The 26,234-nt window shown below is 36.8% G+C and overlaps 1 protein-coding gene across 4 annotated transcripts in view; it reads left to right on the top strand.

Annotated features, from left to right (window-relative positions):
- Positions 1–26,234, top strand: part of CDKL5 (cyclin dependent kinase like 5) — a 131,069-nt gene that overhangs the window by 82,870 nt on the left and 21,965 nt on the right. For all 4 annotated transcript variants that reach the window (XM_068179959.1, XM_068179955.1, XM_068179956.1 and 1 more), the window contains 7 exons: positions 694–753; positions 6,160–6,250; positions 10,457–10,646; positions 13,609–13,689; positions 18,027–18,187; positions 20,432–21,458; positions 24,835–24,940. In XM_068179959.1, coding sequence (XP_068036060.1) covers positions 694–753; positions 6,160–6,250; positions 10,457–10,646; positions 13,609–13,689; positions 18,027–18,187; positions 20,432–21,458; positions 24,835–24,940 — 1,716 coding nt within the window. The remainder of the gene's footprint in view (positions 1–693; positions 754–6,159; positions 6,251–10,456; positions 10,647–13,608; positions 13,690–18,026; positions 18,188–20,431; positions 21,459–24,834; positions 24,941–26,234) is intronic.

Genomic DNA, 26,234 nt, shown 5'->3' with positions numbered 1-26,234 from the left:
AAGCACTTAGAATACACACCTTGATTAATTGCTTCATCTAGTTTTATGTACTTTATCCTGATTCAGTAAAATTGTATTTTGCTTTGTGACTTTGCAAGAGTAACATTCTTAATTAGTATTTCCAATAAGATAAAATCCTCACATAGTGTGCTTTTTATATTTAAGACCAGCATGATTCTGAAAATATTTTCAAAATGTAATTTGAAAAATGTACCATGTTTATAACAGAGGAATGAAAAAAGGGTTTAAAACTGGGCAAGACACTTTTTCTAAAGAAATTACAAGAGGTGATCAAATGGTTATTATAACTGTAAATGTTGAGCACAACATACTTAATAATTTATTGGTTAACTGGGTAATTGAATTTATTTTTCTTTCTTTTCCTTTCTTTTATTTTGCAATATGAAATATGAATATTGGTTTTCTGCCCAGGAATATCTGTAAGCACATTTCATCTTTCCATATTTTGTTGGGAAACACTTTAAAAGACTTCAAAAGGCGGAAAATTAATTCTGCCTGTTCACAAACTGAATTGCTGGAAGCTGCTTCAGCAGTTGCTCTTGTAATGCTTCATTTTTGATTTCATGAATATCTCTAAATAAGTTATAATGAAATAATATTTGTTGACAAAGTCCAAAATTGAGAGAAGTTAATAGCTTTTTTTTTTTCTTTCCACCCACTCTGATACTTCAGATATCAAGCCAGAGAATCTCTTAATAAGCCACAATGATGTTCTGAAGTTGTGTGACTTTGGTAAGTTTGGAAGATACCTGTTATTTACCTTTTTAAAGAAGATCTCTTGCAGTGCAGTTTTGCATTATTTTGTAAGAGTTCTACAGTATGTACTGTTTAAAAGTCTTCTAGCAGTCAGAATTGATTACTGCTTCAGGTTTGGGGCTAGTATTTTAATTTGAAAGAATCCTGTTCTTAATTTGTATACCCTGTGAAATACCTGTGTTAACATGTCTATAGAAACACTGCATTTCTCTTTTCCAGTATTAGACAAGGTTTCTGCTTTTGATGTTGCTGAGGCTCAGCTGGGAGGAGCACAGATGATGAGCTGATTAGGAGGCTGGCAAAACCATAGGTTTATCTGGCCTGTGTATTAAAAGATAATTATTGCTTGTTTAGTAAAGACACAGTGAACTTGTACTTTTTACATATTTTTTGAACCATTGGCTTTTGTGGAATATTATGTGTGTAGTTATAGGGGTTTTGTTACCTTAATTAAGGAATCACATGTCCACCTGTGATTAATGACAGAGTGACTGCAGGTCAGAGTCAGAGCTGCACATGTTAGGTTAACTCTGATGTTTCCTGACCTACCAATGCCTGTTTAATGTCAGCTTTAAGGCTTTGAAGAATCATCACCCAAGTAGAAGGTGAACTTTGCCATTGTGAGTAATCCAAGAAGACAACAGGGCAGAATGTTCCAACAATCTGTATTTTTATTCTAAATGCTACATAAACACAGAATAAAATATTGCTCCCTCTGAAACGCTTACAGTTTGGCTTGATAAATGAAAGACAGTTCCATAGTGTTACCCCAAGGACACTTTTAAGTAAGAACAGTTTGAAAGCTGTCGTTCCAAACCTCTGCAATTTTGAATGAAAAGAAGAACTGCTAACAAAATAAATCAAAATAGTTTTTAAGGAAGACAAGAAAGGTGTTTGTCATTTGCAGTGCTGCTTATTTCTTTTAATCCTAAAGGCATTTTTGCTGAAACATTTGGAATCAATAACCATTCTAGGAAAAACCTTAGAATATTTGGTTTGAATTCAGTGCCATTTATTCTGCAGTGTAAGGTACTGCACAGGTCTGACAGAACATCAGGATACTCTTGTGTGGTACCCTTGGTGTCTTTGCCTTTTTGACACCCACAGGCCTCCTGTCTGCACCACTGTGGTTGCCCTCCCTCACCATACAGTGATTAGCAGGGTCTTGCCTCTGCCAAGCAAACCCCACTGAGGCCGACCCACTGCCCTGTGCAGAGCTGAACAACCAACACAGGCTGTGCCTTGCGCAGCGCATGCCCCAAACTGGGCCAGCCTCATCACAGGCAGGAACAGCCGGTGGGAGCATGCAGCATGAGTGGGTCTTTGTGGGAGCTGTGCACCCCACACATCCTTCCCTAACCTTCCCTCCCTCCTTTTTTCTTGGGTGAGGGATGTCCCTGCTTGAAAGTAATGCCATTAGAGTTGTCACATGACATCAGCTGACAGATCTCTGCACGTGAACTTCTGTCAACATCCTCTGTGCAGCAGAATTGCAGGAAAACAAAAAGCCAGACAAATGGTATGGGCATGTTTTGGACATCAGTTTTTGTACCAGATAGAGATGGTGTGAATTCTGCCAGCAGTGGTGCTCTGTGTGGTCTGTTGGCTTGCTCACGCTGTGTGCTCCAGCCATGTTCTCTTTCTGCTGCTGGAAAAGATGTGCAATCACAGTGTACTCAGAGCGATCAGCATAATATCAAGGAAGGCAAACTGTTACGGGAATTTCTGTGGTTCTTAATGTTCATGTGGGTTAATTTTCATTTTTACTGGCCTTTCAGTTTTAGTTGAATTTAAAATCCTGAGGAACTCTTGTATGATGGAATCAGTTTTAATTTTTTAGTGTTATTACTAATTAACATAATTGCTGGTAGGTTAAGGTATTACTGTAAAATACATGTCAGAATTGTGTTAACCACAAGTATTTCCTGAATGTTCAGCGATTAGGATATAAGAATTTGCCTTGTAGCATGATATGATATGCTGTCTGACCACCTTGCTTAATTCATGTTTTGGAACACGGGTACTAGCCACATACAATGTCGCATTCCTCTTGTGATTACAAATGCAAAAAAAAGCATAATGCATTCCTTTGCAATAGCCCAGTGGACAAAAACCAGTTTGTACAGAAAAGATCATACATTTTTAACGAGACAATTCTTCATAATCCTTGTGCCATGTGTTCTGTACATACAGTGCTAAATAAAATTGAGATTGGTTGTTGTGTTTGCCTGGACACATGTTGTGTGGGTGTCACTTCTGCCAGTAGAAGTGGAAAAAGAGAACAGTACAAAGTGCTGATTACAGGAGATGCATCTGACTGTTGGAAATAATTCGGTTTTCTGACTAGTGTGTTTGCTTCTTCAACACCAGGCCTTCAAAATTGCTTGTTTTAGAAACCTCTTAATTTCTGTATGGTGTGTAAGCATAGAAATCGTGAAACATGGGACTGGAAAAGACCTCAAGAAATCCTCTAGTTTTTCCACCTACTCAAAGAAAGGATTAAGAATGTCTGTGTCATTCTTGACAGGTGTTTGCTTAGTATATTCTTAAAATTCTGAATAATAGAGGTTCCCTAGTGTTCCTAGGCATCTATTAAAGTACTTATATGTCATTAAGATTAGAATGCTTTACCTTATGTCTAACTTAAATGTACCTTATTTCTCTGTAAGAAACTGACAGCCTCCTCCTTTTTTTTCTTACATCTTTTTCCTTGACATCTCTCCTACCATGTTCTGAGTTGTTTAAAGTCCTTTCCTGAAATTTCTGATTTTGCTTATTTCTTTCTGCAGCATGATGCTTTTGCAAATGCTGTTGTTTTCGTAGATGCTCTCACCCAAATCTCCTATCTTCATCTTCTAATCTGTTCCTGCTCACTCTTTAGAGTTTGTCTAATCTTCTCCCTAGCTTCCTTCTCTTATTTCTATATTCCTGATACCTCAGCACAGTTTGGAAGAAGGAAAAATAAGCAAACTCCATCATAACCAGAAATAATTTTTCCCTTAGAAAGATGTGTTTTCCTGAACTGCTAGTTCTGTCCATCATCTTTCTGCATGGTGTCATAGGGTCAGAGCAATATTGGATCTAGAAAATGCATCACCTGACAGTATAAAGGTGACACTGAAGCCCATGATGATAACTTTCCTTTTTGTCTTGCTGCATAAAATCCATGCTGCACCTGGCCTGTAAAGTTAGGGGTTGATTTTTCAGGCTTCATTAGCAGATTTCTGGACATAATAGCTCCTGTCTGTGACCAAGTTCTGGTAGACTGGCCTGGAAGGAGAAGGATGAAACTTTGACCTGTTGATTCTTCTGATGCACAGGAGCTCATGTGCTGCCAGGCTCAGGTGTTACATAAGCACATGTATTTTTTTCTATTATGTGACAACTTTTTTCCTTTCTTCCCCTCCCCCTTTCAGCCTGGGATTTCCAACCTTTTGACTGTCCCATTTCTTCTGTGTAGCTCCTGATTGTCTTCCCTCTGTTCTTTAAACACATGAATGAAAGATTTTCCACTGCCAAGATTAATCAGATAGCTCGTAATTTGAAACAGAAATGGGGCTGCCTAAGCAGTTCTAAATATAGTAACATTTCAAAATTCAATCAATCCCCATGTTAGAACTTTAAAAAAAAAATCCTTTCTAGCTTTTCTGCAGCAGCACCAGTTATGTTCAATAGAATTTATGGGAACAGATATGAATTCTTGTGTTTGAACATCTTTGAAATATCCATTCTTCATCATACTCATCCTATCTTTTAATTTACTAACTCTTGAAGTTAGACGTATCTTGCAAAAAGTAACTGCGGCAACCTATGTCATTAACAAATTTATAATTGTTTTCTATGATCACTAGTCTAATAATAATAATAATAATAATTATCTGCATCCAGATTTTTACTTCAACTTGTAGTAAATTAGTATTCCACAGGGGTGAGTGGAATTGGACTTCTTCACACTAAGCTTTACACTTTCAGAATACTAAAAACAATTTTAAAACTTTTTATAATTAGAACCTTACAAAACATAGTTGAATGGAAAAGGCAATTTTGGCAGCTTCTGCAGAGGAAATCAGATATAAAGAAAAACATCCATTGCATTTAAGTAGCACTTATTGAGTCAGAAAATAAAGTTGCGCCTTTTTCTTTTTCAACACTTTGGAATTTTTACTATTTCTTCATTGTTCATGCAATAATGAAAAGACTTATAGTGATTTCACTGAAGGGAATTTTGAACTGTGTTTCAATGCCACATCCCAATAAGAAAGCATTTCAGAAATGCTGCTTCTGGATTTCAGTCCCAAAAGTTTGTCTCACTTTGAGCTTTAGTGAGGAGCTGACACATGTGGAGTCTTGCTGCTGACATCTGTCTGTCCTGTCTCACCTAATTGTTAATTATTTATTTCAAAACAGTAAGACTTGACAGGTTTTGAAAATAGTGCTAACATCTGTCCTGGAGTACTTCTACATGAAAAATCCAGTAACATTATTGTGGTGCTTGGCTGACTTTTAATGAATGGAGGAGAATGAAAATAAAAGTTCAAATTATTCCTACAAATGGATTTTCCAGACACATGTGTCAGCCAGTGGTCATAATTGTTATGCCTTAGGACAGTAGGGAAGTTTTGGTATAATTGCAAATAAGTATACATGTTAATTTTTTTTTAATTCTTAACAAAAGGATGTGGATAAAGAAGTTGATCTGGACATGCTTTTTGATCCTAATTTATTAAGAACATGAACTTGTTGTGAACGTGATACTAAAGCAGTTGGGAAGCCAAAACATGTGGAGTGAACCAAGTGCAGATATAAACAGTTTTGCTGATTTTCCTAGACTCCTGCATTTTCTAGTTTTGAGGAGATGACCATTTTCCTTGCCAAGCCCAGGAGGGAACGTCCTTAGATGAGAATAATACGTCATTTTTTGACCAGTTTAAAAAAAATCAAAGATGGCAGTAGTTAGGATCAATGATCAGAAGAGTCTGGTACACAGGCATGTGTAATGTTTCTAAAGTTATGAATCTTCTTCTGCAAACAGCACCTCAGTGAAGTTTAGTGTAGTATTTCAATAGCTGACATGGCATACTGACAGTTAACATTTATCAGTCTGTTTTGATTACATAATAGCATACAGAGTAGTGTAAAACCCCACTGACTTGTGAGGATAGTACACAAGGGAGTCAATAAAGCAGACATGCTGACTTTCACTGTTGTATCAATAAAAGCTTGCATTTCAGTAGACAAGCAGTTGTTGGAGACATCATTCTGCAGCAGGGGTTGTAAACAATTTGCTTCTATATAAATAGACATGACCTCTTACTGCCAAAATCAGTGGTGATACACTTACTGCTTTCAAAATGGGACACAATCTTTCTCGCTGTTTGACAGGCTTTGCTCGTAATCTCTCTGAAGGAAGCAATGCTAACTATACAGAATATGTGGCTACCAGATGGTACCGCTCACCTGAACTCTTGCTTGGGTAAGTACACTTTGAGAACTGCCATAATAAATCTTTACTGATTCTATACAGGTTTTCAGCACCTTTTGTAAGCTTTGCCTGTGGAGAAGTGAGTTTGATTTAAAGGCAAGATTTCAAGAGCTTCCAGATTTTCATTAATTTTGTTCATTTCCAGTAAGTCAGTATGAATAATTAACATATTGACCTGTCTTGAGCTGAGCAGCATTTAACTGATCAAAATATTAGGCTGAGTTATAACAGATGTACTTCCAGCTCCTGCACCCCATCCCCAGTTCTTTCAGAAGAGGATTCCATGGTAGTCCTCTAGCCTGGAGTGTTCCATCAGCCCTGTGTGGACATCACATAGCAATGGCAGTACAGCTTTCACAATGCAACATTCCTAGATACCTTCCTCCTTTGAATCAGGACTATATTAGGAAGAAACTTTTTGCTCAGAGGTGACAAGGCTCTGAACAGGTTGCCCAAAGAAGCTGTGAGTGCCCCGTCCCTGGCAGTATCAAGACCAGGTTGGATGGGGCTCTGAGCATCCTGATCTAGTGGAAGGGGTCCCTGCCCAGGTGAGGGGGATTGGAATGAGATGATCTTCAAAGGTGCCTTCCAACCCAAAACTTTGTATGATTCTGTGCTTTTATTTTCATTTGTAGTTACCCTTTTCCAGCACTGCTGAAGTCAGTCAAAAAGAACGTGCTAGGTTTTTACTAGTTAGGAAGAATTTATTGAAGGAGGCTGTATAAAATTTTATTTTAATAAAGCACTGAGAAGTTAGCATTGCATTGACTGCAAAAGTATTAATTACATGAGTAGTCTCAGCCAGAAAATTTAGTATTGCTCCTTTATTCATCTGTAAAATGAGCATTTTACTACCTCACAAGGTAAAACAGATTTTGAGACACTAAATGAACAAATTCAAGGGCAAAGGAAGAGGGGGGAAAAAAAGTGGAGATCTGTGATATGTGATCTTCCCATTACAGTCAATTAAACACAGCATTAATCTAAACTATGTGAACGCTCTCATAGAATACAATTCCAATATACAGTGCATGTGTATTTATATATACACACTCTTAAAATAAGGAACTGTTAGCCACAGGATGAATCAGAACATTTCTGGTCACTCCTAAGAGTCTTTAAGTACCATGTTAAGTGCTCCTGGGAAACAAGTCTTTGTTGGCACATTTGATTAACACTGAACTAGATATTTTTTGAACAGGTAAATAATTAAGTAATAATTATTCTGTCAATAAAGTCATCCCAGTATTCCCAGGGCTGAGCTAATCTTATTCAAAGTTGTTGGCAGTTGTTTTTATGTGCATAATAGTATCTTAAAGTTGCTATTAAAAAACTCTAAGCTCAATTTTTCACGTTTTGGAGAAACCAATAAAGCTTCCAGTGAAGTGTGAATGTGCATATATAAGTAAAAATTTAAAAGACTTGGAAAAATAGCATCAATTGTGATCTTTTTAGATACAAACCATTTTTTTCTCTCTCTAATAGTAATGAGGATTTAGGAGGAAAGACATGAAAAGCTTGACAGACATAGTATTAGTCTGACCTGCATTTTCTGAAGCTGTTTTGTTGGCAGGGGAAATTTAGCAGGAATTATATCTGTTTGTAGTTGAGTAAGTCTGTTTGATTAGCTTGTAGAGAAAGGGAGGGGATTTATGTATTTAATGTTTCAGTTGTGCTGGTGTATGTTTTTAAAGCCAGGTTTTTCTGGCTAAGTGATGCCTGTTTCTTGGCAATCCTGTTCTGTTTCCCAGGCATTCATCTTTCCCATTCCTTACATTTACCAAATTTTTATAAGCATCTAATATTCAAAAGTCTTCACAGGTTTATTAACTACATTCAATTTAACAAATACAGTTTTACTTTTTCAAATTTGAAAATGTGTCCCAGAGAGGTTTTTGTTAAGTGATAACATTCAAGACTTAAATTTCAGGAAAAGACAGAAATTGCTTCGTAATTATTCACAGAACATCTAAAATCTATGCATTTTGGAGAGCCTCAGGTAATTGCTGTTAGTGGAGTACCCTGTACCCTTTGATGACAAAATATTGCTAAAAGCCAGTAGATTTTAAAGCATGCTAAATTACTAGTTGAAAACATATTTTGGAGAATCTAATATGTGCAGGAATAGACTGTAGTGCTTCTGAGATATGGTCTATCTGTGCTGTAGGAGTTATTTTCATTTGTCCAGCCATGTCACTTGCATTTTTTGTCTGCTGTGATCTGACTAGACTGATCGTGACAATCAGCAGAAAAGAAGTCTCGAGTTTGCCTTTTCAAACAACAGTGTTGCAGTTTGTGCTGCCTTACCAAATAGCTGTTTTCTGATTTGTTTCTGTTTGACTACAGACTAAATAGTGAAAAGTTCTTAACTGTAGTTCAGCTTCCTTTATTCTTGAGAGCAAGGAAAGGTAATGGTCCATGCCTCAAAGGAGTTTTAGCCCATCCCTCAGTTGTAACCCTAGCTTGTTCTACAGTACCCCAACCTACAGCAACCTTTTCCCCATTTCACATTTTAGTGGAGAAAACTGTGTATTGAAGGAGTTGCAAACAAAGATGTATTTGGATTTTTGTCATAATAAAAGTGGAGGATTTTTACCTATACTCTCACTGTTTTGCTTACAGATCCTTGGCTTTGGAGTCCATTTTTACCTGTGTTGCCTTGTGCACTGAGAAAAAAAACTGGGCCTTACTTTAAGTCATTCTAACCTAATGCGTGGGTTGGACTAGCAGCATCCTAGAAGGGTCAAACACTGAGTCTCAGCAAATCTGTAGTGAGCCACTGTGCAGGATTAGCAAGCAAATTATGAACCCACTGAGTAGTAGTGGTACTTGAGGAATTGTGACATGGTATGCTTTGCCTATGGTGGTTCTTTGTCAGTGGTCTCTTCCAGTGGGGCAAACTTTTGATTTTGGGATGGTTGTTATGAGAGGACTACAGTGTCTCATGGCACATTCTCTAAGGCAAGTGGTTCTTGAAGTTTTGGTGCCCTACTTCAGCTTTCCCAGCTGCCATTTAGTCCTGCAGCAGTTTCACTTGGGCTGTTGTCCAGCTAGCAATGCTTTCTCACCTTCACCTAGCCAAATCACCATAGGGGTTTACTGTTCCTCTGGCCAAGGAAGTGAAGTAAATAATAATGAGTAACCAATGGGGAAGAGTCAATTTGGGTTTTGTTTGTTTGTTTGTTTGTTTGTTTGAGGATGTTCTTTCTCTAAACATCATTAATCAGCAATATAAGGAAGGAGTGAAGGAGACAGATTTGGGATAGGATTTTTCACCTGCAACTCTTGGTGCTGTCTTCTTCCAGAAAAAGGCAAGCCAGCTGTAAACTTAAATCTCTTGAAATAGAGTTTGAGTTACTGGATTACAAGTTTCAAAAAGAAGAGACTCAGTGAAATATGTTTTCAGTTCAATCTTTGTTCTAGTCTTTATTATTTTATATGCTTTCTTTTTTTTTTTTTAACATGAAAAGAATTCTCCAGTCATTCTGTTCAGAATCTAAACATCAGAAAGATATTATTGGAATAATATGGGTGTTTACAAATATTTTTTTTACAATTTTTTTTACAAATTCAACAAGCAAGAATTTGGGTGTATAAAAAAGAGCTCTCCCCAACCCCCAGCCTGTGGCTTTGCTCCCAAACAGGAATTACTTTATGATGCTTTCATTGTTTCCTCACTTGTTTTTTCTATCAAGTAGTTTTGAGGAGAACTCTGTTTTCTCACCAATTAAAACTTTTGTGTATAAATGCTGAAATAAAGATTCTTAGAATTTCAGTTCTCCCAGTGGCCAGACCCAGTATGCCCATCCACCTATTAAGCACAAACAAGAAATGTAATGCAGGAACAGAGTGCAGGCATAAGCTCTAGAGAGAAGAAAAGTTAATGGTAGTTTAACTGTGAGTGGAGAACACTTTGCAGTCAAAAAGATTATTCTTGTATGTAAGATTTTTCAAAAAGAACAAGGTCCCTGGGGACACTTGAGAATCCATCTCCTGCCTTCTCAAGCAGTGATAGATACATCAGGAAATCTAGGGCAGAAGCAGAGGGCTTGGTTTTTGAGGTAGTTTGCTTAATAACGAAGTTTATTCTTCTGTGTTGTGAGGAAGCGTGCCATGGGAAATACGGCCAGTAAATTGAAGCAGGTCAGTAAAAAGGCAGTGGCAGCGAGTGACAAACATTTTATTTTCGCTTCGCAGAGCCCCTTATGGCAAGGCTGTGGATATGTGGTCTGTAGGCTGTATCCTGGGGGAGCTGAGCGACGGGCAGCCCCTGTTCCCTGGCGAGAGTGAGATTGACCAGCTCTTCACCATTCAGAAGGTGCTGGGCCCACTGCCAGCCGAGCAGATGAAGCTCTTCTACAGCAACCCACGCTTCCATGGCTTGCGGGTAGGAGAAAGCTTTGTTCTTTTTTTCTTATTTTTCTTATTTACTTGTGTAAAGTGCTTCAAAGGTTGTTTTCATTTACATTGTGCGTTATCTGCTGCCTAGGTTTCTGTGTAAGTATAGGATATAGAGATTACAAGGCATTCGTAAGTCAAAGTAAAATTCTGATTACACCAGTTTGCACTGGAAAGTTCAGTGGCAAAGCTCTGTAAGGTCAGGTTGTGGAAAATTCAGGACTGCTGTCTTCAAGCTAGTTTGTTGGGAAAACCTGAGCTATAGATGCTACTATCATGGCAGAAGAGCTTTCTGCCTTTTGATTTATATTCCTGGGGACTTTATGTAAGTCTCTTGAGTAAAAAAGCTCTTCTTACTGACAACATTGTTCTTTTCAAGGGTTTCCCAATATAATATAATGACAGAGACTCACTAGTGGGAAGATCTATGCAAGCTGGCATATGCAATATGACAAAATACCAGAATCAATAAATAAGTAATAACTTTGTTACTTTTAACAGTACCTGGTCAGTGATTGCATTCTTGTTTCCTTGTAATTCAGTTTTGGTTGTCCTTTCTTTATTGATGAATGTTGCTTGGAAAGGTGAGTTTATGATCTTGATAATATTCTGAAATCATTTGTGTAAATCATATAAAGAGACATATGAAGGTTTTAGGAGACCTGATCTCAAGGACTCAAGATTTGAGTTTACTTCGAGAAAGAGAAAATGTGAGAATATGAAAGGGAAGGAATGGGGACCTAGTTCTGTTAAAGCATGTTCAAAGTTGCCATAAATTTGGTTTAGCTAACAGTGATAAGAAAAGAGTTGGCTTAAGGTGTTAGGGTATTTATTTTAGGTATAAGAATAACTAATTCTGAAGAGTTTTTGTTGAAGTTTGTAGACCCTTCAAGAGTGGAGGGTTTTAAAAAAATTATTAGACAAGCAGTTCTTGCAACCTATTTGTATTTCACCCTGTTTAGAAGAGTGGGCTGGATGGTGTTTCTATATGAGAAATTTATAAACTCTTATCAGGAAAGCAATTCTTTAAAAATTGTAAGCAAAATAAATTACTGCCTCTTCAACATTATTTTACAGCATTTCTAGTTGTGCCGTGTAATCTTGTTTGGATGAATGCTCTGTGATGTCTTAAGATGAAGTATCTTTGTTTTGTAGCTTTAAAACACAGTAATTCAAGAAGACAGCACAGACCTAATGTGATTAGCACAAGGTTCAGAGTTATGAGTCTCTGTTCTCATCCCAGATCAGTGGTTTAGTGCTTGGCCTCAGACATGTTCCTGCCTTCTTAGGCCTGTCTGTAAAGTCAGGATACTGCTGATGTGGACGGGGCCATATGGCTCCTCATAGAGAGTATTTTTTAGAATTGAAGTAAAGTCTAAATAATAAAGTCTGGCTTAAACATCAAAAATATTACAAAAATTACTTGTTTGAAATATGGTATTCATTAGTTAATTCATGGGAAAAAATTATCCTGTGCTATAAGACAGCCTTACAAGTACATTTTTTCTGAATGTAGCATAGTGCTTAATAGTGAAAGATTTTCTGTTGCAGAGCAGATAGTAGGTATGCTGTGATCAAGCCAGTTATTACTTACAAGCTGGATTTGGTGCTGGATATTCTCAAGATAGAAACTAGCCCATGTTGTGAAATTTTTTTGTCCATATGCTTAGACTTTGTGAATTTTTACACTACCCTAAGTGAATACTACCACATTGTAAAACAGGATTTAAAAAATTCTCTTCGATTCTCCAGCATGGATCCAAATGCACATTTGCAAACTTGTCTTTTCTTTCTACGCATGTCCTCCATATATATGTATATACCAAAATTTTCCTCACTCCTGAGGTTTAGGGAATATTTAGTGATCTTTCTTCAATTTCTTTGTGGAGGAATACATCCAGGGTATGTTGAAGACATAAGGAAGTAAAATAATATGGGATCAGAAATTACCAATGGGCTCATGACTTTACAGAAAAGTGTGAGTGGCAATGTTGGGCTATAAATATTTGTTCTACCAATAAGTTAATGAAGAATCTGAACAATTACAGTGACAAGCTACTGGTGCTTTGCATGACTTCAGCACATTTTCATGTTACCCTGATCATTCTAGATATAAAAGCTTTTTTATGATTGTCACTCCACAGGAAGACACAAACATTTTACAATTTGGTTTGTATTAAAATTGGAGGAAGCGTGGAAGCCTTGTTTTACCTAAGTTACTGTTTAAGATCAATATAGCATACTTAGACTTTAAAATTTCTCAATTATTAGTGAGCCACTTCAAAATAAAGCAATGTCAAAAGAAAAATACAGAGACTATTTAGGAACAAAAGCATTCAAACTAATGTTCTTTCATTTGTCTTCAATGTTCACATAATGTAATTTATGAAAAGAAATACTAGTACAACTAATGGATGCCTCCAGCAGTGTGCACTGCTTCTCATGGTGTTGCCATCAGCATGACCACAGCAGTAACCCTGAAACTCAAATCTTAGAGCTTTTGCCTATTTTCACTAAAAGCACTTGGGAATTGTTTGTTAATGTTTGGTATTTAATTAATACTGTATTTGCACTCTGAAATTCTCTCTGAGCTATTTTTAACCTTTTTTAAAATAAATATATCACTTATGTTAATTCTGAATCTATTTTAAACCTTCTGTAAATGATAATGCCACAAAAAAAAAAGTTGATTATTTCTCACTTGAGAGTAGTTTCTTGGCTGCCCTAATAACCAAGAATACTTTCTTCAGTTGACTAGATCCTTACCACACATCAAGAGTTACTTCTTTCACTATAATATTTTATAGTTTTCATAAACCACTACATTTTTCAGTGCTTAGGATTCCCATTAATTACATGTCTTGATTCACTAGTTTCTATTTTTTGAAACATTGTATTCATGTATTACCTTGTTTACATTATCAGTATATTTACAGTGTATTTTTTTACAGTTTCCAGCAGTCAATCATCCACAGTCTTTAGAGAGAAGATATTTGGGAATTTTAAGTGGTGTATTGCTTGATCTTATGAAGGTAGGAAAATGTCTTTTATTCTCTGTAATATGTAGGAAAAAATATAAGTGACTTTTTACCTTTTTTTTCTAAATATAACGCATCTTAGAAGGACTTTGGGAACTCCCTTTTGAGATATTTTGATTCCACCATTGTTTGTAGTAAGGCCTGGTATTTCCTAGGAATCAGGAAAATATCCCTTGCAAATGCCAGGAGAATCTGTTCAATTTTAACTGATTTGATAAAGAATGTGTGGCCCAGACAAAGCATCATCACCATCCTTTGCAGGGTTGTACATTCACAGTGACATCCATGCACTGACTGCTGGAGTGTGATCATATTTAGATGTATTCACAGAGTACTGGGCTAACCTGAGTTGTTTTTAATTTGTTGTTGGGCAAGTGTGAGGATGTGGACAGTTGTTAGAAACAAAGCTGACACACTGGAGTTCTGGGTCTTTATCCAAACTCTTAATCTGCTTGCTATCACCTCTACACTGTGTATATGTTAGTTTACTCTTCAGTCCTGTTTTGGAACAAGTCAGCTAGTTACACATGGCCAAAGTAGGTTATAGTCTTGAGAGTTCTTCTTATGGGGAATCAGGAGAAGCTCATTCCCCACAAAAATATTGTGCTTTGCATTTGTGCCATGTTCCTGGGTATGGAACACTTTTTGTTGTCCTTACTACTGCACTATAAAAATACTCCCATGGTAAGCTGCAGTATAACTTTCACATCATTTCATCCCCAGTGAGCTGAAGAAAGAAGTCATAGTATACAAAATTAGGTTTATAATCACAGAACCACCTAAGAATTAAAGGCAATATGGGACACACATGAAGCGTGGATATGGCTGATCAACTCTGAGTGAATTGTATGATCCCAAACCCTTCTGCACCACTTGTCTTGGAAAACAAGGATGTTTTGGGAAATACTTGGGTGCTTACTTGCTTTTAGTAGTGTTGCTGTAGCCAGCAGAAATCCACCAAATTTGCCCTACTCTTCTTCAACACAGCCAGTTCAAATCCCTTTGATCTCCTTGCCTTATGAAGAGAGTCAGCATGGCTTTTATCTTGGTTTCACGGAGTCTGCAATATGATATACTCCAGTGCATATAATTACTTGTTTTGGTATATTACTTTCTCCTCTATTTTCTAATTCACAGAAACTTTTTTTCATAGTTAGCTGTAGCTCAAGATCTGGTAGCATATATTGCAGAACGGAAATTTCAACATCAGTCTTAAAACCATTGTTACATGTACTGGGGGAGGGTTTATTTAATTTTATCCTAGATTTTATGTTATATCTGGGTGTCTTCTAGGTTCTTTTGATATGATTTAAAAGTTGCAAAATTGTGAAATGAAGCACTTGAGTTTTTAGGGAAGCACAGGTTTCCAAATAATTTCATTCTGTTAATCTTTTCTGTTGATGTTTCTGCCTACAACGTGAGAATGGTCAGGAATTCTGTAGAGAGGATATTCTGTGTTTGATCTGCATTTCTTAATTCAAGAATTGGAACCTTGTTAAGCAATGTGCAGATGCTACAAGGAGAGAACAGAAGGCACTTGTGGTTAAGTTACATGTTGCAAATGCTGCACATCCTTTGTTGTGTGCCTGTCTCTTCTGCAGACAATGGACAGTCTGACACACGTCCACACTTGTTGTGCTCCTCATTAACTGCATTCCTAGGGACCTCAGGTCGGATTACTAGATTACTGAATAGCCCACACTTCAATTTATGCCAGCTGAAGTAGGGAGTTCTATTAATACATATCTATTTAGAGAGCATTTCTGGACTAGATTAATGATGAGGCACCGATTTCACCTTGTTGCTTTGTGGTTGCTCTAGTCCTCTGCTCTCCTTCACAAGTCATGCTTATTTGCAAGCACTAGTGAGTTGGTTTTGCATGTTATACCATGGGGAAAAAAAGACATCGAGACTCTCTTCTTTATATCCTCTACCATTCAGTTGTCTCTATCATTCAGCACCAGACATGCATTTTCTCTGAGCTGTTTGCTAAAGAGAATACTTGAACAACCCTTTCTTTTTACCCTTGGTTTTCTTCTCTTGCCTTAGGTGGACTTGAGCCTTCTGAAGAGTGGCCTGACCTTTGTGCTAATACACTGCTTTTATAGTCCATCTTTGTATCCCGCCCTTCACTCTGGTTCTCACCCACTCCTGTTTTGCATTTCTGTTTATTAGGAAATTCCCTGTTTAGCCAGCCTGAACCTGTGAAAAAGACTTGGGTCTTCTATACAGTAAGATGTTTTGTTCCTGAACTCAAAATAAATTTTCCATAAAAATCAGTGGCTGTCCCAGACATCTTTCCTCTTATGGTAGTTTTTCAGGAGATTATGCCTGGTAATTCCTTATAGAAAATGGAATTTGCTTTCCTGAAGTCCTGGGTCTTATCTTTGATGTTCATCTCCCCACCTCTTCTTTCAGTCCTAACTGTAATCATCTCATGGTTGCTACAGCTCAGTGTCTTCTCTGATCAGATTTCTCACCACTACTTTGCTGTTGTTGAGCAGCAGCTCAAGTAAACTGAAGTCCCCTCCTTGGCTAGTTTGCCTCTCCAGCAGCTGCACTAGGAAATTTCCACCAACCGAGTCTAGAAATCTCTTGGAACATGTACACAGGCTGGATGTCAGGATAGCTGAAGTCTGCTGTGAGGATGAGGATCTGTGACCAGGAGACGTTTTTATGCTGTTGTAGAGAGTTTTCCTTTTCATCACCTTCATGCTCTTCAATGCATTTTTGGTAACAAACTCCCATCATAACATACCAAATGTTGCTTTCCCTTCTAATCCTGACCTAGAGATTGTCCATGGATAAACTTTTTGTACCGTGCAGATGCTGGATATGATCCAGGAAGTCAATTATATGGAGTGTTACTCTTCTCCCTCTCCATCCCCTTCCATCTCAGACCAGTTGTACCCATCAGTGACCAGGCCTCAGCCATGAGCCCTGTCCCTCTACTTCTCTGTGATTCCAGGCAGATTCCCAGCCTTGTGATAACCTATGGACTTCCAGTTCTCTTCGTCTGTTGTCCAGCCTGTGTAAGGTAGTGTATAGGCACTTGTGAGAAGCCTCTGGACATCCTCTCTTCTGAGGGGGAATATAGGATTCACATGTGGCCTTCTCATGTTTGTTTGGCCTTTTGAGCCACCGCAGTGATGAGCACCAGAAAAAAAGGGGGAAGGAAATTGTTAATCATTCAGTCCAGTGTGTCACTTGAGAAAGAAAGATGCTGCATTCTGTATGACCAAACTGCATAGGAGTTTGGTTTGCCACTTGCTTTGTTTCCTGACCATTTTCCATTTTGAAGTGCAGGGATCCTGTGAAGGGAAAACCAGTTTGTGGTCAAGTGGCTGAATATGGTGTTAATGTAGTGTGTGTGCATGTGTGTTTATGCTTGTGTATGCACAGACACACGGAGATTTCTTCTCTCTTAAACACATACAACCCTTAAGAAATAGCTGGATTTTTTACTTAATACCCATTCAAACTTTTAACCTTGCTAACAGTCGTGCATGTTTGCATATTCCAGTGTAAGCTCTGTATTGCTGTTTTCCTGCAAGAAACCTTTCAAACTTCCCAAAATTCCCAAGCTCCTGTTTTCAAGTTTAGTAATTAAATATTTTCTACGTGTCAGGAAGTATCTTTGTTTAGAATCAGAGCTGATCTAACAGAATTATAAGGCAAGTGTTATTCTGAATGCATTGTAAACAGTTTAGAGAATTCTTTGGAAATATGAGTGGACTTGAACCCCCATAAGCTAAAAAAAACTCTTACATTTGTAAGTATTGTTAAAAACTTTAAAGTAATGTTTGGTTTTGCATAAGTATGTTCCCATATAGTTGTTTTGTTTGTTTGTAAAGCCTATTTCATTGCAGCATTTTATCACTGGTAAATTTAATATTTTTGATTCAAAACAATGTTGTACGGTTTATCCTGAAAAACGTGTTTAAAATACATATATTTAAAACATATATAGAGATATATAAAATATATTTTAAAAGTTTTAGATATCTTTGTATTTTAAACATACTATCATATATGTGTACAAAAAATTACATACATATAACACATATATATGTTTATTTTGTATCATATGTAGTTTTATGCACCATGAAATTATTCTAGCAGTGACATCTAATCCCAGAAACTGTGGAGATTAAAAAATTACCCAATAATGTTCTTTATTTTCTTGTGGTTGGTTTTTGATTTGGTTTGGTTTGGTTTTTGGGTTTGTGGTTTGTTTTGTTGGGGTTTTTTTGTGTGTGTTTTTTTTTTTTTTTTTTTGCTAATGTAAATACAGATACTAACATTTAGACTTTGGGATTTGTTTTTCAAAGAACTTACTGAAGTTAGATCCAGCAGATAGATATTTGACAGAACAATGTTTGAACCACCCTTCGTTTCAAACCCAAAGACTCTTGGATCGCTGTGGAAGTTCACCTTCGCGGTCAGCTAAGAGAAAACCTTACCATGCAGACAGCAACACTTTATCTAACAGGTAAATGTAGTCTTGTCACTGTTACCACTGACATTTGCTCTGCCAGTGAGGGAGTTGTTGTCCTGCTCGCATGCAGCATCACGTACACGAAAAGTGGTTGTTTGACAGCTTAGGCACACTGAGACATGTATGCTGTTCTGTGTATTCTCTGAATAAAGGAAGCAGACATGGTATTTACAGCCAAACAAGCTGAAATTTCTGCTACGTTTCTGCATCAGGCTGCATGCATCTTAAAAAAAAAAAGACATTTTCGAAGCCATTTCTGCATATGACAAAATAAAATAATTGGCTGATCCACCTTAAAAAAATGTTAGTCTTTTTCTTGAACAATAGGAATTTTGTGGCTTGGAAGATGCCCAAGATTCCAAAGGAATGCTCTTTTCTTTGGAATGCTACCATTGCTGTATATGTACAAATCTGTCCAAGATTTTGATATTTAAAAGCTTAAAGTTCACATAGATTTGTAGCAGCTAAATGTTCTGAAAATTGTGCACATTGATCATATTCCAAATTGGAGATGAACAGAATTTTGTCTGCAGTTGCAGTTGTGGATCATGTCTAGTCTATTTGACCTCAGACTCATAGCAGGATATGTTTGCTCAGTGACTCCCTTGCTGGACCCACGTAGCTTGAGAGAAGCCACTTAATTTTCATACCTCAATGAACCAGGTTTACTGCTGGATGAAATACTTCAGTACAAAAAGCTTATTATTATTGCTCTGATAAATGCCTTCATAAAGGTCACCCTCTGAAGTATGCAGAATATTTCAATATTCTATATGCAGGCTTTTAATCCTGGCCATGTTTTTCTTTAGCTTATCCTGTGAGATTCAAAAAATTGCTCCTCTATTTTAAGACTTGGGATGATGACATTTACAATCTATACTTTTTCAAAGATAGACACCAAAAAGTTTTAGCTGCCTTTACAGATGCTTAGAGTAGAAGTTTTACCATTAGACATATGGCATCAGGAAGAAAGACCTACATCCACTGGAAACTTGTCCAAAAGGCTTGCCTAGTGAAAATACTGGGTTCCTCTATCTCTAAAGTTCTAGAAAATATATTTTCTGTTAACTTAAAAATATTTTGAATTGGCATTAGAATTGCTAAAGTTTTAGAAACTGTAATGGAATAGATTATGAGATCACTTGAAGTGGTTAATACAAAAAAGGTATAAAAACAGCTAGCATTATCCAATTATAACTGACAAAAAGATCAACAGAGGTACAGTGAGCTCTCACTTCAACCCTTAGTAATATATCTGAGTTACATCATAGATTTGTGACAGAAATAAGTTAATTGCTCATAGCCTGCTTAGGTCCATCAAGGCAAGCAAGCACAGCTCCAGCACTGTTCAGTCTTGGCTATTGCAGTGACTAAATCCAGAAACCAAACTGGTTTAATGCCAGAAAACCTGAGATAATAAATCCAGCTAAAAAAAAAAAAAATCAGGCTCAGGGTTTGCAGAACCAACTCATACCTCAGTCCTGTAGTCCCAGAACCAGAAGGGCTAGGGAGTAGAGGTTAAGGACACAACCAAGTAGCTCTGCACCAAGTCAGTCTGGTTGCAGAGCCTTTCAGGTGCAGCTTTGGAATGAGTTAATGTACCAAAAACTGGGATAATGCCAAGTTCCACAAAAGCTGTCTTCCTGTGGTAGACCTGGTTTTGGTGTTACATGGCTAGCTCAGGCTAACTCCATCTGAACAATAACCTCTTTTCCTCTCCTTTCCTCTCCCCTCCTCCTCCAAACCAGGAATACACAAGATAGCCTGGAGCATTGATTGTATCAGGGCTTTTTGACAGTGCTGACGTATTTGAATGTTCTACCTTCCTTTGATATGCCAGGTGTATTTAAGATTTTTTCAATTGATATATAGCTAATTTTTATAATGTAATGCTTCACTTAGCGATGTACTCACATCATACACACATACATGCATAAATGTGCAAATATATGTTGGAATTTCTATTATTAGATTTGATATCTTCAGTGCTTTTGTCAGCAAAATCATTAACCAAAGCAGAGTTTGCCATCAGATTATAACCAGAAACAGCAATGTATGAGCACTTGCAAATCTGTTATTTTAGTGAAACTTTTGGTGCCTTAGTTGGCAGTATTTGATCTTTCTGCAGTTAAATTTTTGCTTTTAAATGGCAACTGAAATAGATGTACTTTTTAAAAGTTATTAATACATGAATAAGTAATCTGGTATATTAATGCTTCTTTATGCATTTTAATATAGAAATCAAGCCAGCAAAAGTTCTGCTTTGCAGTCACACCACAGATCAAACAGCAAGGATATGCAGACACTAGGGGCTGGTGGGCCAAGAGAAGAGGGGCTTCCAGCAAATGAAAGCTTTTTAAATGGAAACCTTCCTGGACCTGCACCTAGTCCAATGCACGCAAAAAAACCAAGCAACACACCTGGATCTGGCAACAAGGATATAGCCAATAATAACATGCCGCATCTTCTCAGCCCAAAGGAACCAAAGGGAAAAACAGAGTTTGATTTTAATGTGGACACCAAAAGTTCTGATGGTTCAGGCACAAAGTACCTGAAGTCTAACACCAGATCTCAGCAGAACCGGCACTCCTTTATGGAAACTTCTCAAAGCAAAACTGGGACGTTGCAGCCTGGCGACAAGCACAGTCGCCACAGCTACATCGATACCATCCCACAGTCTTCTAAGAGTCCCTCCTATCGGACAAAGTCCAAGAGCCATGGAGTTCTGACAGACTCAAAATCTGTGGGCAACCTTTCTGAGGCCAGGGCCCAAGCTGCAGAACCAAACACCAGTAGGTATTTTCCATCCAGCTGTATGGACTTGAACTCTCCTACCAGTCCAAGTGCTCCCCGGCACAGTGAGAACAGAACTATGCTCAGTCCATCCGCGAGGAATAACCGCAGCGAGGGTACCCTGGACGCCCGAAGACCACCAACAAGACACTCCAAAACAATGGAGGAGTTAAAACTGCCAGATCACATGGATGGAAGCCATTCCCACTCTCTGTCTGCTCCACATGAATCTTTTTCCTATGGTCTAGGTTATACCAGTCCTTTTTCTTCACAGCAGCGCCCTCATAGACACTCTATGTATGTGAGCCGGGACAGAGTGAGGTCAAAGGGCTCAGAGGGTGGCTTAAGCGTAGGGCAAGGGATGGCAGCCAGAGCAAACAGCCTGCAACTGTTATCTCCACAGGTGCAGCATAAGTCACTCACAAGGTCTGTTGGCTCATCACGAGAAGACTGTACAGAAGATTCTAATAGGGTTAGTCCAAAATATTGCCTCTTATTTGAAGGTTTACCTTTCTCCTTTTAACTCATGTGGGGGCAGTGGCCTGCTTTCTGTCTTCTGTTTGTTTTTTTGCAGTTATTCATTTATTTGTCTTGTAAGGTATGGGGATGTTGTTGGGGGCTTTTTTTCGGAAGGGCTGAATATTTCAAAGTACTTTTTAAAAATGGACTATGAATACCATTATCTTAAAGTACTGAAATGAGAAAACTTGTCTCTGAAGTTAAAATTTCATTAGTTGTTTTTAGTCCTTGGTTACATGGTCTGATGTCATTTTTACTGTATCATTTTGCTTAATTATCTTTCTCATTTGTGTTTTTATTTAGCTTTTCCTATATGTATTTCTGTTATGAATGCTAATGTTAACTTTTGAAGCCAGTGTTTCATTCAGGTATAACAGGACATTATTGCTGAAACACCTTAATTTACTAGACAAATATCAAAGCTTGCAATATTTCTTTAGAATGGTATGATAAGTAACTGGTGTAATGTAGAAATTTCATGTTGTAGTAGCCACTGGTAAATTGACTCCTCACAGTGGTTACTGTCAGCGGATACCTGGTTGTGGTTTTCTGTGAGCATTAATTAAAGATTAGAGGACAGGCTGGTTCTGGAGTTGATTTACATGTGTTATACAACACTTCTGAATTATCTCATGTTTTACACATCAGATATGTAAAGATTACTGTGTTTGTCCTCAGAGCTTTAAATTTCTCTATTAACAAAATGGTGCAGAGACAAATACAAAAATAAATGTTTGTTTCTCTATGCCTACACCTGTGATACACTGACTTCTAAGGAGAGAACATTAGTTCAGATTTGTTGACAAATTGAAGAAAGTCAAAGAGCTGCAAATAATATTTAAGGTCCAAAGATTATGGTTTACTATGAGAAACTACAGTACTCTGCCTGCTTAGTAGTTAATCTAAGAAATATGTTTAGCTGACCTAATAGGGGTCTATGAGTACCATAAAAAGAAGAATTTCTGGTAGTTGTTTTCTCCTCAATCCAGTAGAGAAAAAAAGACATAATATGTTTTTTTCATTCATAGCACATCTCCTCTGTTCAAGATTATGTGTATTCAAACGTGAGAAAATATCAAAATAGAAGTGCAATGCAATAATACTTTTTAAAAAGCTACCTAGAAGGGATTACAGCAGCTACATTTCAAAATCAGTTTTTTCCTGGGTGGTTATTTTTCTATCTCTCTCATTTCAGTCAAATGAAATTTTACTTATTCTTCAGGATATTATTTGGAAGGGCAGTAATATCAGTGTTTCAGTTTTTGATAATAAAATGTCACACTACCTTGTATTCTTCAGTTCATTTTCTGCATTATGCAGCAGAAGTAATTTTGAAATTTGAAGTAATTTAAATTTTATTTCATACTATTTAGAGGCCAGTTGATTTTATTAGATCATTCTTTGTCATTGAAAATGGGTTGACAGATTTTTATTTTAATTAGGAAAATCAATATGTATTGTAATGCTTATGTTTTTTTCACTTTCATTTGCTTTGGAAAGTCTGTTCATTCAAGATAAAGAACTTGCCTTTATCTCTTATGGTCAGTATTTTTAAAACTTCAGCCTTCACTTAGTGCTTTTAAATCTGTATTTCAACCATTAGAAGTGTTAAAGGAAAATTACTTTTCTGAAATGGATGCTAAGTCTGTGAATTCACAAAGCTGGTTTTTATTTATTTATACAGCTTTCAGTAACAAATCAAAATCAAATTGTCAATCTTCTTATGCCTCATAAAGGCATTTTCATAAAGAAGTCATTCTTTGGCTGCTTCCTATCCTTATTTTTCCCCACTTTCCTACATTATGCATTAGGAGTCAGAAAATTCCACTCCCTTCAGGATTAGTGAAGTAAAAAACTCATTAATAATATGTGTTCTCATAGATTCTTTACTGTTTTCATACTTTTTTTTTCTGATCAGTTCTCCTGGGTTTTTTTTCTCTGCTCATATTTGGTGGTTTCCTCGCTTCCATGTTTCTAGTTTTTCATTGATTTTCTTTTTAGCTCTACCAAGTCTTTTTAAAGGAAAACATTCTTTGTTTGCCAATCTGTAGATTTTATTTTTTAAAAAATAAAAAAAAACCTGTCATCCAATCTTAGCTTTAGGACTTCTCAAGTCTCAACACAACAGTTTTGTTTTAAGGGGTTTTTTTTTACATTTAAATTAAATGTACACAAAAAGAGTTAAGCAGAAGAAAATTAAATGCAAGTTGCTATTATTCAAAATTTAACTGCTGATAAATAAAAGGTATCTAATACAAGTAGTGATTTAATCAAATGCTTCAGCCTCTAGTAAATTTTAGAAGAATCCAGCTGGGTTTTGAAACATTGTTTTAGCTGCAGTTCTGCCCTCAATTTCAAGGTTTGTTTTCTTTGTGACAGTGAGAGCAGCTCTTCATCCACAAAAAGTAAAGTAGATTTTGCAAATCACTTGTGTGGTGAATTGAAATCCAAGTCTTGAGTTTTGGTTAGGTTTTTTTGTGGCTTTGGTTTTTAACCCTTGTCCTTCTTGGACATTCTAGATTTCAGTTAGTACAAGGATTTCAGTAGTTTCCTATGAGGTCTTGGAGAGAGCATTAAATTTCATGTGGTCAGTCCATACTGAGGGACAATTTGTAGTTTCTAATTCATTTAAGAGTGGGGTTAAGTCATATTTGGTGTCTAATTATGTGCATAAGGATGTTTCTACAGGCTGACCTAAACTTTTACTTGAAATACTTCCAGTACTATTTTCAGGAAAATAGAATAAATTAGAGGTAATGATATGCTTTTAGCTGTTCTGTCTGACTGAAGAACTTTGTCTATAGATTTCTTAGTTCAGAGACTTTGTTTTATTTTGCATGCAGTAGATTTTGTGATTGTTGGTACCTCTAGGTAATGATATTAAGAGATGATGGTGCTTTGGTGTTGCAATTATCACAAATTAGATGCATTCCTATCTGCTTTTTAATGTTTGCCAGTGGCAGAGTGACCAGATTCCATCAGAAATTAATTTAACAAATCTCCAGTATAAGATTCCTCCAGAGAAGTTACAGCTGTGTTTCATTCAGGTTGAAATCCTGAGGGCCTGAATCAGATTCATGTCTTTAAAATTACTACTTAGAGGCAAAATTTTGTTAATGCCATTTTTATCATTTTGGAAAGAAACAAGCAGCAAAACCAAGTAATATTTGATTACATAGTCTGTGATTTGATATTTGCAGTTATTAATAATATGAAAGGAAAGAAAATTGTATGGTGAATTTGGAGATTTCTTGCTTATGTATATTGGTTTAAAACTGCAAATCAGTTTACAGTCTTTCATTTTAAATAGTTTTTGTTCTTTTCCATAGGGTGGAGCATATCATGATCCACACGCAGAAGATGGAGCATCTACTAAGGAGAATAGAATTCTGTATAATGACCCTGTTCCAAGAAGAGTTGGCAGCTTTTACAGAGGTAATTTCATGGTAGATCTTTCAAATCTAATCAAGAATTTTAGGATGGAATATAAATTAAGCACTAGAAATTTATACAGAGAATTAACATGAACTACAAAGGTTTATTGGAAAAGTAATTGTTACTCAGCTTTCAGAGGGTGAGTTTGCAGGCACTGCATTGGTACCCTATTGTTTGTAAATGATAGCTCACTTTAATTGGAAAGTATATTCATTGCAGTACCTTGTAAAGCAGAATATAATTTAGCAGGGCAAAATGAACAAAATTAATATTACCAAAGTAGGCAGTTAATTAATATTTCAAATTTTTATTTTCAGTTCTTATAAAGACTCTATTTATACCTGTGCACTTGTAGTACATAGACTTACTTACTGATCTATTTCAGATACTGTGTTACATGGAAGTGTAATGCTAGCTTTTCATGGCTTGAAATCTGTGGCTTTTCTTTTGTTAAGACTTTCTAAAGATCAGGGTTTCTTACAAGCAAGAGCACACTGAGATAATTCCAGTTCAGAATAAATAATAAAATAGGTCTGTGTATGGACACACATAAATAGATACAGTTCTGTTATGGCACACAAAAGATGGTGGTTTCTGAGCAGCTGCCTCATGGCTAAGCCTGGGTAATTGTTTTGAAAAAGATGATAAGAGGCTAATTACTGTCCTGCAAGTGTTAGGAGGCTTGTGGGGCTCCCCTGAACCTTAAGAAGTCCCAATCAGCTGAAATTCGATTATGAGTCACCTAATAACCTTAAGTAGAGTCACAAATCTCCCTCTGAGCCTCTTCAGGTTGATCGGTTGGCTGATGACCTGGTTTAGACATGTTAAAATCTGACAATCCTTGCAAGTGTCCCACTGCAGTATTAAAACCTGTGAGCAGAATTAAAGCTTGTACTGTTTTGAGCAATGCATTTGAGTGTTTGTGTTGCAAATGCAACAGAGGATGCTCAAGAATTCTCAATCCTGAATTGCTTTCATTAATCCCTTAAAAGCTCCTAAAATTCTACATGGGTTATCCATCTTTTTTATATATGGTGTAACAAAAGTTCCAAAGAAGAATGATTTCCCTAAGTCATGTGCTAAAGAAACTGCAGGTCTGGGATTTATTCAATTACTTTTTATAAATAAGAGGGTTTTTCCTCTTCAACTTTATCGATCAAACAAATATATTTTGGATTGACTTAATTATTGCTTTGGGAAGATATTATATTTAAAATAATACTTTGCTTTTCGTATATGCAAAACTGGTGATAATAGTATATGCCAGTTACTGTGAAAAAGGTAAATCCTTATT

The sequence above is a fragment of the Anomalospiza imberbis genome, chromosome 2 (genome assembly GCF_031753505.1).
Source record: "Anomalospiza imberbis isolate Cuckoo-Finch-1a 21T00152 chromosome 2, ASM3175350v1, whole genome shotgun sequence".
Lineage (NCBI taxonomy): Eukaryota > Metazoa > Chordata > Aves > Passeriformes > Viduidae > Anomalospiza > Anomalospiza imberbis.
Note: the sequence above shows the minus strand (reverse complement) of the source record. Positions and strands in the feature narration are given on the sequence as shown.